At 38.7% G+C, this 19,695-nt stretch overlaps 2 protein-coding genes and 1 pseudogene across 3 annotated transcripts in view; 2 read left to right on the plus strand and 1 right to left on the minus strand.

Annotated features, from left to right (window-relative positions):
* The window catches only part of LOC145468576 (DNA repair endonuclease XPF-like), a 64,986-nt gene that overhangs the window by 29,811 nt on the left and 15,480 nt on the right, over positions 1 to 19,695 (minus strand). The window lies entirely within an intron of this gene.
* LOC145468678 (uncharacterized) lies at positions 4,303 to 9,389 on the plus strand (annotated as a pseudogene).
* On the plus strand, positions 12,562 to 14,757 carry LOC145468041 (methionine adenosyltransferase 2 subunit beta-like). The gene is made up of 2 exons (XM_081451700.1): positions 12,562 to 13,108; positions 13,805 to 14,757. The coding sequence occupies exons 1-2, from the start codon at positions 12,562 to 12,564 to the stop codon at positions 14,188 to 14,190; spliced, it is 933 nt and encodes a 310-aa protein (XP_081307826.1). The 3' UTR covers positions 14,191 to 14,757.

Below are 19,695 nucleotides of genomic sequence, written 5' to 3' on the forward strand. Positions count from 1 at the left end.
TGACAGTGTAAATAGTTTAAAAAATTTCAACACAAATAAAGAAAAAATTCTGAAAACTACACGGTCGGAGACGGAAGCAGAAGGGGAAGAACAAACCAATCAAAATGCTCAATTCCGCTCGTTTTTTTATTTATTTATTTTTTGTAATTATTTTTATTTTTTTATTTAGTTTTTTTTTTTATTGCACTTATAATACAGTACAATATGACACACAGAGTAACCATACTTAAACATAGTTCTAACAATACTTTACTCACAAATACCGAATTACAGTATGTTGCTTACATTAGATTAGCTATAATAAATTACATTACTAAACGCGCACTATATACACGTAAATTACTTACAATACATTACTCACAGAAAACTACTTACAATACTTTACATAAAATAGAATAAGAAAAAAAGAAAAGAAAAAAAGGAGATGTTCGAGGGATTCAACTTCCTTTTTACAAAAATTGCATAAAGGTGAAACAATTGTTTTAACTCTGAAAAGCTTTCCATTTGTAACTATGATACCATTCAAAAGCTTATATTGAAATTCCCTTAGCTTTGTCTCTATTGTGACGACAAATGGCAGGGAATAGATCTTTGTCGATTCCACCATTAGCTCGGGATATTTTTTTTCTAGTTTCCTTTGGGCAGTTGGAGGAGTTTGCTTTTTTGAATTTGAATTCTTTATATGTAGTTTTGATGCAATTACTTTTTTGATGTAATTTTTTGATGTAATTCCGCTTTTAAACGATTACTAGGTAATTATTTTAGGTTTAAATAACTCATTTCTTATTACATTTGTACATAACTATTTTTAGGCATCTATTGTATATTACATATTTACATAGACTATATAATCCTATTTCTTCTCTTTCTTCTTTTATACAATTTTGAGTTCACGCACACGTTTTAACGAGCGCTTGCGCTCCTAGGTGTCGCGTGGTTAAATAAAGTATTGTTGTTGTTGTTGTTGTTGTTATTGTTGTTGTTGTTGTTGTTGTAATGTTTAGGATATCAACCTCACTCTGACAAAAATAATACCATTTAGTGTTTGAAAGGCAGAATGTTGTTGATTCTGCTTGATGAGAAGTCTCCAGTCTGGTGGAATACTCATTGATTTAAAACGCTGAATTGGGGATAAATTTACTTGCAATATCTTTGGGCTTTAGAAAAAATTGCCTGTTTCACATAACGAATCTCCAATTTTGACCACACCTAGCGAAAATAAAAGTTCATCAAAAATTGACTCACTCCGTATATATAACTATGTTCTTATTATTCCAAATGATTTGATTGATAACATCCTCGTAACTGTTAATGGTTGCGGACGTCAACTCTGGCCATGCATAGAGACATTCCGTATAGAAAGCTGGAATATAAATCGGTAATTTACGAATATCAAAGTTGCAAGAGGGGATAAGTTTCCTGCTCACTCCTCGTAGAAACTCGTCTACTACTCTTTGTGCTTATACCATTGAATCGAGATCTAACATTTTGAGTCCTCCGTTCTCAATATCATTTATAATTGCAGAGCGTTTAATTCTATCGTTACCTCTCCAAATAAATCCATAGATTAGTCTATTTTTCCCCTTGTGAGATCTTTAGAAATTGCGATTAATGCAGCTTGGCTCATCAAAATTTTGAAAAACGAAAGTTTTTACAATTTGAATTTTTGCTAGTAAGGTTAGACCTCTGCACCTCCACATATTTAGAGCTTTTTTTAACAGATTTGAAATTTGAATCAAAATTAGCTTTCATTCTTGATGGATTGTGATAGTCAAAATAAACACCTAATATTTTCATAGTTGACCGAGCTGTATGTGTAAATTCAGTCTGTTCAAGGCGCTGTCGTCCAATTGCGAATAATTCGGTTTGTCTTTATTTACCTTTAAACCAGAATACTTCGAAAAAACTTCTAGACACCTAAAAAGATGTAAATAAGAGAGCTTATCTTTTAAAAAACAAGTCACGTCAGCGAATGCTGTTAGTTTAATTTCTTCATTATTGATTGTTATCCCTCTTATGTTGTGATCTTGCCTAATTTGACACGCGAGAATTTCCAGGGCCAAGACAAATAACAAAGGTGACAAAGGATCACCTTGACGAACCCCACAATGTATACAAAAAAGGTTAGTAGTAAAGCCGTTGTTTATAACGCAGCTTGATATATCCGTATAAAAAATTGTATCCACTGTATAAAATACGGTCCAAAGTTGAATTTTTCCAACGCTTTGAAAAGGAAATTGTGATTCAGCGAGTCAAATGCTTTTTTCAAAATCAATGGCAACCAAAATACCATATCTATTTGTTATTTCTGCAAATTCCAAAATGTCATCAATTGTTTTCACTGCGTCGAAAACCGACCTTCCTTTCACAAAGCCATTTTGATAGTAGTAAATAATTTCCGAAAGAAACCGTTCTGGTCTCTTAGCTAGAGTTTTTGATGCTATCTTTACATCAACGTTAATTAACGAGATAGGACGCCAATTTTTGATAAACCGTCAATCTTTATCCTTCTTTTCCAGAGGAATTATCAATGCTTGTTTTTGAGAAATAGACAATTAGCCGTGGACGTGAGAGAATTCTAAAAATGCTACAAGATGTTTCGCTGAAAGATGCCAAAATGGCTAAATAGAGTTCGGAGGTCAATCCGTCGTTTCCTGGTGTTTTGTTTCAGTCTTGAAGGATTTTAACGCGTTAAAGAGTTCAACTCGAGAAAGTTCTTTCTCTAAGATCTTTTTCTGCTCAAAAGATAACTTCTTATTATTTATACTACTAAGAAAAATATTCATAGAATCTTCGCCCAGAGTAGACGGGATTTTTTCATAGAGCGTGGCACAGAAATTTTACCACATATTTTTCTCATGCTACTGTTTTTCTCTTTATTATTTTCTAAATTCCAAATGTATTTGTTACTCTTTTCTCCTTGCTCCTAACAATTCACCCTGGATCTAATAATTTTTCATTGAGTTATATATTCGTAATGGCGATCAGATTCTGCTTGAAGAATTTCAAGGTCATTCAATTTATCAGCTGTTGGATATTCATCGCATTTGTTTTTGCTTTCTTTTAATCTGTTCTCTAGATTCATTTCGCTCTTCTTGCTTTCGCTTTTCTTTTGCTATACACAATCCTTTCGTATCGAATTTTGCATTTTAAATAATGCCATATAACTCGTGGGTCTTTCTTTACATTCCTCGATCCACCCTTTATACATTCCCTTTATTTTAGCGGCATAATTCTCATCCTCTAGAAGGCTAGCATTTAATTTCCAAGAAGAGGGTCCGTATAGACTACGGAATAGATGACCCAGCCCTTAATATACCCGCGGACTTTCATGCTGGTCAGAAATTTAGCTAAACGAACGAACGAGCAAACAAACAAACACAACGTTTATGAATTAGAGAAGTGAAGGGAGGTCCAACGGGTAACTTTAGTACATAACAAGGCCCAAGAGTGTACTAAATTATTTTGGGCTATATAGGTATGCTTTTCTTTCGGCGGGGGGGCGGAAGCGTTTTCATCAGAAATAGGATATCGATTGTGGCCATTTTGGTCTTAAATAGGAAATGGTTTTACACTCTAGACTTAAATTGGGTTTGTTTTTCAAGTTAGAAGAAGCTACTTTTTCATCATTATCGATAGGACCATCAATAAAAACCCTTTACAATCCCTTTAACATCGGTCGTTGATTTAAGAATCAGGTCTAAAACAGGCGTCGTTGAGCAAACATCTCTTTCTATCGTAACAGCACTTTTTTGTTTAGTTTTTACATTGTAATTAATTATTGGAAAGGACCCCAATTGGAAAAGCACCCGAAGTGCAAAGGTGGAAGCCCTTCTTAGAAAAATCTCTGAGTAAAAAAGTGGGACTCACATCGAAAAAGCACTGCTACTAGAAATATTTATTAAAATTTTTATGTTCAATACATCAGGGATATACGATTTACAACTTAACTACTTATGGTGTTTATTCATAAGCAGACGTTACAAAATTTGATAATTGCATTATTCTCTAATTATGGTATTCTGTTCTCGACTTTGAGCCTGGTTTATAAAACTTTTACAATTTATAGTTATAACATTATAACTCTTTCTTACACTTATGGCTTACAGCTTTGTTGTCACCAAACTTTTCAAGTGAACAGAGGACCTGAAACTCTTTTCTTTTCTTTTCTTTTTCTTTTTCTTTTTTTTTTTTTTTTTTTTTCAACACAGCTAGTAAATGTAAACTTATTACGCCACAGTTGATGACGTCACGTCATACCCTTCATTCTTTCTTAGGGGACATCAACATTAGGTGAAAACTATGAAATTTGGAATTTTAAACAATGGTCAGACCAAAAATGGTGACCCCCTAGATAAAAATTTCCCACCTGAGGTTGTTGTTGTTGTTGTTGTTGTTGTTGTTGTTGTTTTCGTGCTCGAAAGCTAGCCCACCTGAGTTGCCGATTCATTTTCTTAGCTGATTAGAACAAGAATAATATGATTGTTTTAAAAAAAATGCGAATCAGAGCTTTTTCAGCTCTTGTGAGCAGCACTAACCTTTTTTTGGAACGTTATGATATACAACGTCTTCAATTCAATCGCTGAAATTATTTCTTTTGAAGGCCAAAATAAAATGTTAAATTATGCAAGTTCTACCGACACTGAAGACTTGCTTTTACTAATTTCTTAGGCGCCTATGAAGTTTTATTTCTTATTATTGAGGATGGTGATTATGAGGCAAAAATTTCCTGGATTACAGTCTCTGTCGTGGATTCAAAGACCCACCACCATTCTGGTTTAAGAAAGGTAAGCATATGTGATCAACAAACATGAATTATCGCAGGAAATTTCTGCTTGATCTCAATCCTATCTACATTCAATTTATATTAATCCCTCTAATTTCTCCCAACAAGTTACCTTTTAAAAGAAAGCTTAAGCAATGACGACGGCGAACGCCTTGCGCAAAAATGAAATTTATATTTTACCTTCGAATTTCGCAGTTGTCTAGATCTGTTCAGCGCGCCTATTGGTCTCAGAACTTACTCAAGGTAAATGTGTAACGTTCACTGATTCCAGATGAAAATACGAAAAATTAGGCTCCGTCGTTCGCATTCTACAAAATACGCAGAACTTGAATTGGTCATTTCACGTTCTTGTTATGCAGAGTCGCAGAGGACGGCAAAGAAATGTACAAATATTTATAACGGACGTGAATAGCCATCCGTTCTACTCATTAAACCTTTTGTTTGGTGGCGTTCTTGTTGCCGTTGCCGTCGTGGTTTCCTTCAACGCTCTAATTTCTGGTCACTTGCAGGTAATTCCCAAGGCAAAAAATCAGCCGGATGGTGTTCTGAAGGGAGATAGGCCTTTCTTGATTGCTCCTTTCAAGGGTGGAGAGAAAGTGACATTTCATGTTCCGCCGTCGGACAATAACCAGAGACACAGTAAGTCAAGATTACAAAGACAAGCTTCTCGTTCATTACAGAGAAGTGCCTTCTTCACTTTCTTCTTTCGCTTCTAGATTATCGAGTAAGAAACGAGAAGAAAGCAAACGCGAGAAAACAGTTTGGTCTGTCGCTTGAAAATGGAGAGATGCGACAAAAATAGGGACAGAAGGGCTGTTTCAGTATATCCGTGCAAAACTTAGTACGAGGCGAGATCTATAATAGTATGACGCGCACTGCAAAGATGTTTTCATGGAGTACGACAGCAGTGGCCCGACCTATTGTAGTTCCCAGCACCTCTCCTTTGAAGGAAAAGCTCTGGCAACGAAGTTGATCGTGGTAGCCATCTTTTTACTCTACTCGCCCGTCTCCTTCAAGATTCCAAACATTTTAATTTTGAGCTGTCATTGTGACCTAAGGCCACGTCCACGCACACTACACCGGAGAAATTTGAAAATCGGCGTTTTCAGTCCGAAAACGCATGAAATATTTTTCATCCACACAACGTCGGAGAAATTTGACAACGCAACAATCACCGGCGGCAGAAAAGCTTCATGCCAGTGCACGCTGGAGTGTTTGGGTTGATCACATTGATGGTCTTCAAGAAGCTCCGTTTTCAAAATGTTTTCCGTCCACATTAAAACGCAAAGCCGACGTTAATTTTTAAAACTCCTCAGGTTTGAAGAGCGTTAACTTTTCGAAAAGCTTCATTTTCGACTGGATCAGTGTGGACGGTAGGCCTCAGTGACCGTAGAAATAGCGCGGCTGCATTTTCAAATTTCTTCGGCGTAGTGTGAACGGGGCTCGACTCTCTTTCTTGTTCTGTGTTTGTTATCAGTTGATGCTTTGGTGAAAGAGGTTTCCTCAAAGTCAACAAAAAAAATACACGTGTGACTCATCGTGTGGAACAATGCTCTGGGATGGCTTTGGTAGATGGGTAAATGGCCACTGGAAGCCTTATATAAAAGGTAAGGTTTGATTAACAAAAAGAATTAGCGAAAAGGAACTGCAACGACATCTTGAAGACGCTTTGTACAAGAGGTTTGCTTTTCTTTTCAACCAGTGCATGTGTTAAAAAGTGTTCTCTTACTATAAAAATGTGTATAAAATTTAAAATACATTCAAATGTTATACCTTGCTGAACCAATCAGTTGCTATCGAGATGTCAATAGCGCTTCCTTTCATCATTTCTTAATTTTACGCGGGGCCCCTTTTGATATCAGCCTATGGCTGATGGGTCTACCCTGCCTAAATAAAGATGACTTGACTTGACTTGATTTCTCTCTCTGATCTACCTTTTTCTTTCCTTCTTCTGTTCTTTATTCTTTTTTATCGTTTTCTAGCTTTCTTGTTTTAGTTATTCATTTATACTTTCAGTCTCGCTAAATATTTTGTTGTGATTCAGTGACCGGTAGAGACGCTGAATGGCATTTCTCAAAACAAAGAAACAAACAAATTAATCAGGATTTAGGGACTTTCTAGCTTAACCTTGAAAAAATTGAGACTCCAAGACAGCATTGTGAAAAATAAAATCGAGACAGCGAGACGCACATAACAGCTAAAGAAAACGAGACTACGATACCCGTAAAATTTGACGATAATTTTGCGAGACCCATGGTTCTTGAATGACTAGCAATAGACCTTTTTAATGACAAGGCGGTCATGTTGATTTCTATTGATTAGAGAGACATTATGGGATGTTCAGGGGGCTAATTACAGTGTAGTATATATTTGCCCCCTAAACATCTCATAATAGCCATTTGAAACAATGGAATACAAAATGGCCGCCGTATCGATAAATATGGGTTATTGACCACGTGTGAGGTCAAGATGGCTGGATATTGGCCAAGTTCTTTTTTCGCGTGTTCATGAACCGAGGCGGAGTCGAGCTCCATAAACTCGCAAAAAAAGGACGAGGCCAATATCCGGCCATCTTGACCGAACAAGCTTGGTCAATAACGGATTTATTATATGGCTTTCGGGGAAATTTTTCTGGCGGAACACGGCGGGAAGCCCCGAGCGGGCAAGATAGTTCCATCTTGCCCGCTCGGGTAGCCGATCACAGCGCAGGATTTGATTCATCTTGCCCGCTCACGGAGCTAGCCATATAATAAAAAGGTCTATTACACATCTCAATAAAGCCACAAGAAAAAGTTCATATTAATTTGAACAAAGTTGTTTGAACTCCTCAACAGAAGACGCACAGAATGACAGGAGAAATAAGGAAGGCACCTTCTTCTCTTTTGGAGATTCGGTTTCGAACGTGTTTTGCAGCTCCCTGTCTTCCGGTCCTTATAAGAGTCTTTGCAAAACGATATTTACAGCCTGTCAACCTATCTATCACTGGGTATACGACATGCACGGTTACTGGGGCGACGGTGTCACGTCACCAAGGGAACCCTTACCGGATGGAATTGATTATGACCACGACCGAGTTATAAGAGACATCAAAATGGTAAGTCCTAGCCTTCTGTTCTCCACTCCCTTTCGGAATTTATGTACTTTTTTTGGTCCTTTCCTACTTCATGTAAATTACAAATTATGTCACTTGAATTTTTGGCGCTAAAATTGTCACGGGTCTTGATACGCCAATTACAATCTAGGGTGTATGAATCACAGGGGAGTTTGGACCCCACCACACTAATGCGTTTTGAAAAGTCTCCGTTTTCATTTAGAAGAAACCGAAGCAAAATATTTTAGCCCACACTAGCGTTTTCGTTTTGTTTTCACCTGTCCACACTGATGCATTTTGATTCGAAAACGGAGACTTGACGCGTTTTCGCCTGTCATCCACACTGACTAAAACGCCCGAAAACGCTGATGGAAGCAACAGTGGAGGACGCCTTTTTTCGCCACCGTTTTCAAAAGCCTCCGTTTTCACCTGTCCACTCCACACTAAAAACGGAACATTTCCAAAACGATGCGTTTGCAAAAGACTTCACTTTCGAAACCGTTTTCAATAGCCTCCGTTTTCATCAACGGTTTTCGTCGTTTTAATGTGGATGACGGACGAAAACTTATCAAAAATTTTGCGTTTTCAAATGAAAACGCATTAGTGTGTTCGGGGCCTAATTCTCGTGGTTAAAGCCGCAAAACCGTAAAAAAAAAAAAAAAAAAAAAAGGCTCACAGAAGCAGAAGATGTTGGCGGCCAAATGTTAACTCAAAGAACTTAGGATTAAAATGTTAGGATTTCATCCCGCAGAATTTTTATTATGTAACCGTGTACGATTGCCGATGTACATGTAACAATATAGGCCTAGTAGTCAACTCTGTTTCGTGCAATTTTCAAACGAAAGCAACGGTCTCAGGACGAGGCCGCGAAACAGTAGAAGTACTTGAGTTTATAGCATTGATTGTAACATCCGGTTTTTAAGGCTACGCATAATGCCCGCCGTGAGAGTACCCTCGCTTTACTCTGCTGATATCCTCATATAATCAGCATAGTTATAAGATACTGTTCCACGTAATTTGGAATTGTTTGATCGTCAGTTTCGCTTGCCTTTCTTATTGCAGACATTGTATAATCCTTTCCTGGATGAAAAGAGTGTCCTTCTACTAAACATGGGAATACATTTCGCCGCTGCAGTCAACTTTACAAACTATAAACGCATCATTGATCAATTAATTAGCCTGGTGAACGAAGGCAAAAGTCACAGAAACACTGTCAACGATACCAACACTTTCAAAGGAAGGTTCATATGGAAGACCTCGACTGCTCTTAACAGGGAGCGATTTCCAAACCCGCATAAAGACGTTCGCCGATTTTTAACATTCCCACGTGTGCAACTGTACAATGCTTACGCCACATCTGCCATGTGCCGCGCAGGTATTGACGTCATCGACGTTTATCCAATCAGCGATTCGTATCCTGCCGGGACTTGGTCACAAACTGATCCAGTACATTACGCCGCTCACGTGTTTCGCGATGTCGAGGAATTTTTGTATAAAATGTTCGCTTCTTAAGAGAGTTTGGTCTTATTAATTGAACAGAATTTAGCTATTCCGTGTAACCTAGTAAACAGGTAGTTTCTCTAAGCGGTAAATTCACTTTCTTCCCGCTTGAGATACAAGTGTGATTTTTAGCTGGTGACATAACTGACTCGTCCCCAGTCATCTTCCTGCAACTTTATACAGCGCGCGAAGACGACTTGGGAATAAGTCAGGTGACATAACCCTTTGCATCTCTGTGATGGTCCGTGAAGACTTCGCCAAGCACGTTCGTTTATTTAAGTTTATTTTTTGCCCTTATTTCCTTGAGCGTGTCACGATAGCCGCACAAATGGGAAAATGACCGTACGAGGGCGGAAAAGCGTGAAAAAAGAGTGTCCATCTGCCGTTCTTTTTTTTTTTTTTTTCTTTTCTCGCTCTTTCTCGATCATCTTCTCCACATGGCCATTTTTACACGTAAAATGACGTAGTCATTTCTGAGTAGCGCGCAAGGCTTCACGCTGACTAATCATGTACTCATGTCCCAGACTACTACCCTCGCTGCATTCCAGCTGCTCCAGCCTACTGTCATAGGCGTTTGGGCACTTTCGGACTTAATTGGGGGGCGGTGACCTTCTTGACGGAAAATTTACGCAATGCCCGAATGCATAAAAAAAAAAAAAAAACGTTTACAATTTCCACATCTAATGAAACTGCTATAATTCCAAAAATAGTTCTATTCAAAGCTTGCGTACTCACTCAATCAGTCATGCTCTATCAACAGTCTCAATCTGAGTAAAATCTCAGTAAAGTAACTAACTAGAACTGAACTTTATTCATGAGTTTTGGAAATCACGCCAACAGCATTCTTAATGCTTTCTCTCAAGTGTCGTTGCCCAAATCATGAGCATTTTGCCCGAAAAATCACATAATTTCTGTAGCTGGGGGTGCAGCCCCCCTCGTCGCCCCCGCCCCCCCCCCCCCTCACCCCAGCTCGTACGCCTATGCCTACTGTGTTTCGCTCCTTTATACAGTATCAGCTAAGGTGATTGATGTTGGCTAACTCTGAATTTCCTTGTTGAGATCGTGTGCGGTAGATACCTCACAATTTTCTCTTTTGTTCCACAAAATGTGTAAAATTAAATTTTCGAAACTAAAATAAACAAATATAAACTGGTATCAGCTCGAAATATGAAAAATTATTATTGAGGATAGGGGAGTCGGTAGGGGCGGGGTAGGGAGCGTTGGGTTTTCATTCAACTGACCACAATGAGTGCAGGCTCCTCTTCTTTCCCGCAAATTGCGCCACGTCGCTTTACAGCAGTCTGTTTTTCAACACAAACATGGACGATTTAAACGATGAATGCCAGGTAATTCATTGCGTTTCCTTTTTTGATCCCTGATTTCTTCAACATCTGAGGTGTTCGTCTGAGCATCATACAGTTGCTTGTTAAGTCAGTAACCATAGTTTTGTCACTGTTGCGTCCTCATGCTGTTATTTATTATCCCCAGTTTTCGCGCTGCTCCCCTAGGAGCGCCTGGCACTATGACCCACCAAGTGCAGACTCGGTTTTTCCGAAAGCCCAAGTAACAAGCAAGCTATTATTAACTAGTAGTAATCAAAGATTAGAGTAGCGCGTTCACGCGCGTATTTCGCACTGGTCTACTTTGGTGGCATTCGAATGGCTCGATGGAAAACTAAGTTTGATCGAATGTCCGATAACGATCTGCACGTGAAGTTGAACTAGCGGTAAAAGTATTTTCAATTAATTAACTATTACTTGTATTGGACTAAGCATTTTCTAGGAAATGCGTTTGAACTGTTGGCGACACTTAGAATTCAATTTCAGATCGCCAACACCTGTAACAAATATTTCTTGAGACAATAAAGTTTTGCACAGCGACCCTGCAAGACAGCGCGCGGGTCGCCAATTTTGTGTTTGTATTTGTTTACACTGTCATCAGAGCTCGCGCAGTTCGAACTAGTTTAGACAAGAAACTCAATGCCGAAGAGTTTCTTTTTCTATCTCATGGAGAAACTATTTCTTCATGAGAAATCGTGTTCACGCATATCTTTGTATCGACGTAATGAATTGAATAAAGAAATCACACTCGTGTACCCATATTTTTAGGTCTGATTAAGGAGTTCGAACGCCACCACCTTGGATTTCTGTGAAGAACGACATCTGGGAATAAAGGACAGTCAAGTGATTAGACTGTCGGCGAACGACTGGAAGAAATGGATTACTCTTCTTAGTTGTTAGCCTTCACTCATTGCAGTCACTTTCATTTTACTTTCTTTCTTCCTTCTTTTTTGTTGTTTTTGTTTTATTTTTTATTTTCCAAACTGATACCAGTTTATTTTTGTTTGATTTAATTTTTAAATATTTAATTTTACATATTTTTCGCATAATTATTATAATTATTCGATGTTCCGGGATGTTCCATGTTCCTGGTTTTATCGACGGCCCTCAGTAAGGGGTGAACCATTTGACTTTGGGTTGATTTGGTAGAGGCATTGTTATTTTTGTTTTTAACCCATTCATGCATTTTCGTGCATTTTTAACCATTTCATGGACGGTTCGTATTACTTGCAAACCGTCCTGATAGCATATTCGGGTTAAAAATGTAGATGTTGGTGCAGGATTCTGTTTTTCACGGGGCGTGTGAATACATGATATTTTTTTCCTCCATGTAGCATGCTTTCGGCAGTGGTTTTGTGCATATAACAATGAAGCAAGACCGATTATAACGTAGAAAACTCAATAACGCGATCGACATGATAGAGTCCAAACTGAAAGCCAAGAATTGCAACCGTGAGCAGCTGGTTCGACCTTGTTGGGTCCCGTCAGTACGGCCGGTAGCAGCAAAAAATAAAGCATTTATCACAGTGACCTCATCTTGGTCGATGTCACATGCAAAACGCGTGACCATGAATATCGCGGTGAACGTGAATCACGCGGTAAACGCGTGACCGTGAGTATCATATCGATGTCGCGATAAGGAGATTACGGACAGACAAAAACTGTGAATTTTTTTCGGTACAAGTATGCTTGAGGGAGACTACTTTTTCTTTTCAAAATCGCCCATTCCCCCTGAAAAGTCAAATGTTCACTTGCGAGGACACTTTGGGCTCGTCACGCAATCTTTCCTCTTGACGTGGAACATTCTTGTAGACGGGTAACCTGGTAACCACTTCAAATTCAACATGGCGGCCAAACCTCGCGTCCTTATCACCGGAGCTTCTGGCCTCCTTGGACGGGCCATTATGAACCAATTCTCCAACTCTGATAAGTGGAACGTGTTGGGACTGGCTCACTCTCGAGCTACAGATGCTCTAAAGAAGGTCGATCTGCTTGATTTTGACGAAACAAAGCGTGTTGTGAAGCATTTCAAACCACACATTTTGATTCACGCGGCAGCCGAAAGGAGACCAGACGTTGTCGAAAATGACGAGGAAACTTCCATGAAAATGAATGTTGGTGTGACAAAAACATTAGCATCAGCAATCAACGAGCTTAACAGTGATGCAGGGGCTCCGGAACACTTCATGCTGTATATCAGCACTGATTATGTGTTCGATGGCTCGAGTCCACCATACAAACCGCTCGACGAAGCCAACCCTTTGAACAAGTATGGCAAGAGTAAGCTGGCAGGAGAACAGGTTATGCAGGCCTGTAATTCCGATGGGGGGATCCTTCGGGTTCCAATCCTTTACGGAAAAGTGGAGTATCTTAAGGAGAGTGCTGTGACAGGTGTGTTATCCCGGGGGAGGTAGGGAGGGGGAGGATAGGCGTACGGGCACCTTCGGACTTTTGCTAACACTCATCCACTGGACAGCGATTTATCCGGTGGATAGCGTTATCCACCCTTCGAAAAACTGGGGTCTGGTGTGCAAAATAGTTGGACACCACTTTATAGCTGCAAGGGTGCGAGGCCTAGGGGGACATGACCTCTTTTAGTGTGGAGGTACTCCTCCTAATATGCTTTATAGATATGACCTGTACTAAAGGGTATCATTTCTGACCCATTTTAAAAGATACGTGGTTTGATTTAGAGGGATCTACAAATATATTTTTCTAGCATGCAAGACAAGATGTTCTGCAAAGTTGACAGATACATGTAGTTCTTGTGCAAGAAGGATGGGTGAGGTGTGGGGAGTAGAGATGAAGAGTTGTCTCATTTGCTACAGGATTTTTAACTGAAAGCAGTATCCTGAAAGCTCCAAAATCTGGAGATCTAGAGTTCCTAGCTTGGGCAGCAATATTGTTACTTTTGGTGGCTAAGGTCAAGTTATGCATGTACCTGGTATTTTACGATGATAATTTGATAATTTACATACATAGGACTGTAGGCATACCTAAATCCTTTTAGTTTATGAGCACATTTTATATGAATTCTTTCCTGTTTTGACAGTGGACATTAAAATTATTGTCTTGCTATCACTCTAGTGTTGTTTGATGCCCTCAAGCAAACTGACAAGCCTGCCAAAATGGATGATTATCAAATCCGTTTTCCCACTCTGGTGGATGATGTTGCTGCAGTCTGCAGTTTCATTGCCGATAAACGAATCAACGATTTTTCTGTGACTGGAATATGGCATTGGAGCAGCACAGAAGCCATGACAAAGTACTCCATGGTTTGTCAGATGGCTGAGATGTTTGGGTTGCCTCACAGCCACTTGACTGCCAATCCCAACCCTCCTACTGGAACACCTAGACCCCACAACACTGCTCTTGAGTGCTCATCGCTTGAATTGATGATGCCAGATGGTGGCACAAGTATGCGCACTCCCTTTAAGCAGGCAATTAAACAGTGCCTTCAGCCTTTTGTGTAAACATATTTATTAAGAATGTAAGACTGAGTTAATAACAACCATCTAGAAAGTTATGTAAGAAAATAGTATATCAAAGTAATTGTAAATTAATAGGTCACAATTTAAATCAAAGGGCTCTTGGAGCCAGCTCATTCATGTAATGACTTATGCGCATTGTGTTCTTTGGTTATGAAATATTGGTACAGTTGAACCCAGTTAATTGGAACCCTTGAGGAAAAACAGTTTGAAACAGCAGGAATTAAGTTCAAATAGATATTATTATTCTTGGGAAAATATCCATAATCCTCTTTGGGATTGGAAATCAGACAGTCCCCTCCGTGGGGGGAATAGGCATTATCTGGGATCACACGTTGTTGATCCATTCCCATGAACACCAAAACCTCACAAATCATTTTGAACTAATTGCCATGGACAGAAACTTTGGGAAGATTAAAGGTCAGCCTTTGGCACTAGGAGCTCTGTGATGAATTGGGTAACCAGTGTGAGCTATGATAGCTACTGAATCCAGAGACAAGTACACTAACCATGAGGCCACTGCACCTCCCACAACCCCAGTAATGCTAGTGCCAAAAGCTGACACTCAGTCTCCCCAAAGTTTCTGTCAAGGGCAATAGGTTGCTTGAGAGTAGCAAAATATGAGGGTGTCCAAAAATCTAAAATATGACACTTGGTGAAATGTTAAGGATATTTTCTTTAACGACTATTATGCTGTTTTAACATAACAGCATTAATTTGATAATTTTTTTAGCATTATTTACATACACTGATCAATACCACTTTACAAAAAATTCATCGAAGACTAACTAAGACAAATATATATTGGTAAAGTTATTTATAAATGGGAAATAAAAAAGAAATACACTAAAAATACATTAAAATGCTGACCTAAACAAAAATGTCTTAAGTTTGCTTTTAAAAAACACTTGAAGTGATGTGACAACACACAGGTCAGCCAGGAGGCTGTTCCATTGGGCTGGTGCAGCAATAGTAAAAGACCTGCTGCCAAGTGTTGGGTGCATTGTCTCCTGTGAAACTTCTAATAGTAGGCTATTATTAGAGTGTAACAAGCATGAGCTCTTTTGCTTGACTTTTATGAAGTCACTAAGATGAGATGATGCTAGTCCATAAATTGATTTTAAGGTAAGTTTAAGAATCGTAATCTTAATTTGATAAGCAATGGGTAGCCAGTGAAGTTGCTAGAGCTGGCATTATGTGCGAGTACTTGGGTATGTTCATAATAAGTAGATAAAGGCTGCATTTTTGACACGCTGTAGCTTGGAAATCTGCACATTGGGGAGTAGCCTGCAGTGCAGGCGTCTTGGGGCGAGTTGGCGTTACAACCTTGCGACCGCCTTTTTAGACCGCCATGTTAGACCGCCATATTCCCCCTCCCCTATCCTTCCTCTTGCCTACCATTCACCCCCTTGGTAAAACTTTCTTTCTCTCCCCAGTCTTCCACTACATGAAAAATTCAAGATGGCGGCTAAACTTTTTACGATGTGAGCGCTCGCTCGAAAAAATCTCGCCTGCGCTGCAGGCTAAATTTAAAAATACACTCAAGATTGGGCCCTCAACATTGAAGAAACAAGAATGTATCGCGTACTACAGGAAATCTTTAAAGTTTTATCTTTTTTAATCTACCACAGTTATTTCTCTTGTATACATACAAGAGCAAGCACGATTCCTATTGAACAATGCTCATCTTGACAAACAAATACATAGGTTCACCCGAAAACAACGTTGGGCATGGTCCCCCCGGTCTAAAACACAGGTCACGGGTCATTGTTTTATTAATACTGGAACAACCTTAACCTCTTCCTAATGCTAACCTTAGGCCTTAAGTACTACACTAAGACAATGTTTAGGCTTAAGGTTAGTATTAGTAAAGGTTTAAGGTTGTTCCAGTATTGGTAAAACAATGACCGGTGACCTGTACCCACCAGGCATGGTCTAGTTTTCATTTTATCAAATATAAATACAAAAAGTAGAACAGTGATGGTTATAATACGACCCATAACGTTAAAAAAAGCCAAAGACACAACTACGAGCATCCCCTATACTATTTTCGTGACGCATGAATGGGCTTTTTTGCTTTGCGTGAAGCGTGAATGAGGATTTATTTTTTCCATGAATCGTAAGTCCTTGGGAAACTGGTTTTCAATTTTTTCGTGATCCGTTAAATTAACATGCATTTACTTTCGCGTGATTTGTGAACCAATGACCTTTGCGGGGATAATTTTTCACTTTTCTTTGGAGATTTTAGTGTCATAAAGCTCGTAGAACCAAACTAGATGCAAAACCGGCCTATTCGACGTGCTTGCGGATGGAGGACTGAGAACTAACAACAGCGACAGTGAACCAGGAGGGCCTAGAATCTAGTCTGTCTCAAGGTTATTACAGACGAATTTCAGACGCCATTTCGATGCATCAAAATTGAGGGTTCTGCGGAAAAGGTGAGTTATTCTGTCAGTATCCACACTCTATCCAGCTTTAATTTTACTGACGTCTGCTCAACCATCGCTTCAATATATTTACACAAATATGTCAACAAAGTGTTAAGGGCCTATTAACCGATGCATGCGCGCGCTCGTGCGCGCTGCTAAGGAGGTGAAATTTCACTTCCAGTCACTTACATCAGCCTGAGCACGGAAAATAAAAACAACTCAAAAGCTTGCAAACTCGCATACATTTTAGATGGTTTTCTTTGTGTTTCGCAAAATGCAAAGTAAAAGTGCAAGCAAAGACAAAATAAGAGAAAGACAGAAAAACAAGAGCAATAGAAAGAGAAAAACTAACTCCGTGTGGCTTTGTTTGATCTTACCGAAGTGCGCTGGTAGTGTAAATTGCGCACGCGCTGATAGGGTAACTTCCAATAGATATCGGTCGCACTTCCGGTTTCTTTAAATGCTAAAGGAAAGGCGGTTTTTCATTAAATCCGGCCTTTTTCGACGAATTTCGATTAAAGCCAACGTTAGCAACATAGCTATGCATTCCTTTTTTGAAATCATGCTTTTTTCAGAAAATTACGAATTTTTCAATATTTTGAAATGCTCTCAAAATCTGACCTTTTAGAAATGAAACAAAATCGATGCATAGCGTGATGAGGATTTGAATTAAAATATTAAATCAATGAAAAAAATCCCGAGAAAGTAATTTGCTGGGAGCCTTTGCATTTTTTCTGTATTAGTCACATGACCACGGGCGTGGCCTGATGACGTCATCACTAGTGTAACTGGTCATGAAAAAGTTGAAACACATGAAATAACTCTGAACTAACTGAAAATGAGGAGGTTAGATGAGACTGAATTTTCCTTAGCAACGGCTCGAAAAGATCGGTTAATGGGCTCTTAACATGGCTTTCTTTTGTGACCTCTTTTGTCTTTCTGAATAACATTTGCGTATTTTCTTCATATTGTCATCTTCATTGCTTGGTAACCTGGCACCTGTCTGCATTATAAACCTTTTCTAGTGTTTCTAGACCCTCTGTAAGATGCTGCAAGAACAAAAATTATTTGGACAGGATCATCTCTCTTTGGATGTAATAATGCATCAAAGCACATGTAAACAGTGCTATTTTTTCCCAAAAATCTCAAAAAACCGTGGATTCTAAAATAAAAAAGTATTAGAACCAGGAATAGAATTTGTATTTTTAAGTGAAACATGGTTTAGCCTTTGCATTTTTACGTGAAACGTGATTGCTTGCTTTTTTCTGTGAACGTCAAGCTGTTTTTCGAGTTTTTTGTGATGCGTGAAAAGGCTAATTACATAAAGATGAAACTGTTTTCAGAACAGGTATAGGGGACCCTCAGTTACCTGTACAGACGCGACATGTCTGTCAACCCAACACTGGCTCATGTGCTGTATAAACAAGCTAAAACGCTTCGAGACTTTGTTTTGCAATTGTTTAAAGTGTTTTTACAGTATTCCACATTCTGACCTTTCGGCTTTAACTCGCTGTTTAAAAATCATCACTGCATTGAGTTATATCTTTGAAAAGTGTCAAAAAATCGCAAGAAATTAAATAAGTTACATATCGTTACAGTCTTCGAAGAGCTCGTTTTGCAAAAAACAGATTATCGAATTTACAAATTCTACACTTCCAGTCCGCTGTTTTATTCCTTGCAGTCAAGGTTATGACACGGAGGAATCTGACTGTTGTGATACTTGATATGTTCATGTCAAGTGCACCAAACCCTAAAAATGTTTCTCTCTTAAATAAATCTTTGTATTATCCAGAATATGCGTTCGAAAAAATTTTTTAATTTGGTTAAATCCTCAATTTTCTGTGATTTTTTGAACTGCGGAAAATCCCGCCTAAAAAGACGCCATTTTGGTTCAAGTCCGAGTGAAGCAACAATCGGAGGGAATGGGACTAGTGACATCAATTCCAGAACCTATTTCCCGTGATCTCAGTGAAATCAACATAATTCCACTTATCTTCACTCGTAGTTTCTCGATTGCGTGCAAAGGAAATGCCTACGATTTGCGTTGCTGCTGGTTGCAGCAACAGATGAGGATAACAAAATGAGGATAGGGGGAAAAATTTAATCCGTAATATTTTTTTATAATAAATAAAAGTATTATATTAAAATAATAATAATCATCGTCATCATCCTCCTCATCATCATTATCATCATCATCTTCATCGTCATAATAATAATGATATTAATAAGTACTGGTAGTTTAATACAACATGGTATGACACTGGAAGGGGGCAGTCCAGATATTTCATGAAATAAGTGTTTTTGATTACAGTATGACACTTGTGGTTTGGCTATATGACTGGTGGTCTTAGGAGAACATTTTTTTATATATATTGTTATAGTTTCCATAACTTTTACAGTTAATGAATTTTAAATCTATTATAGGTTGTCAGTCAAGAACACCAACATCAGAACAGAGCCAAAGCATATTGTCTTCCTCACTCAGCTGCTTCTTCTATTCAATTTGTGCCGCACCTGCAAGGCAGATAATCCTACTGTAGAGGCCAGTGGAAATGGGACACAGGTGATTGTGAGAACATACTGCAACAATCCAAAATGCAATAAAGAGGACATCTCATACAGCCAGCCCCAGATGCCAGGTCTGAAGATACCAGGAGGCAACTTTCTCCCATCACTGTCAATTCTCCTTGCTGGAGGTTCTGACTATAATCATAGTGCTATTATAAGGATTTATTGGGTCTAAACAAGGTGCTGTTGCTCCTAAATGAACATGGGGACCCCTCATTTTTATTTCAAAATTTAAGTTCCTATAATATAAACAATCAATAAGCAAAGTTTCACAAAAATCTCAGTGTAGGTTCTATTTCAGTGGAATGACCTTAAGTCATGTTATGCTACTTTCCATGTGCTCCTTACGACTTTAGAACTCATTGATCTCACATATTTCTCAAATGATTAATAATTTGTCACGTTTAAATTTGGAAATTTGATCCTAATTAGCATAGATTCTTATGAAATCATTTCTCCGTTTTCTCCTTAGTTATGAGTGAGGGGATATGTC

Source organism: Orbicella franksi, chromosome 14 (genome assembly GCF_964199315.1).
Source record: "Orbicella franksi chromosome 14, jaOrbFran1.1, whole genome shotgun sequence".
Classification (NCBI taxonomy): Eukaryota; Metazoa; Cnidaria; class Anthozoa; order Scleractinia; family Merulinidae; genus Orbicella; species Orbicella franksi.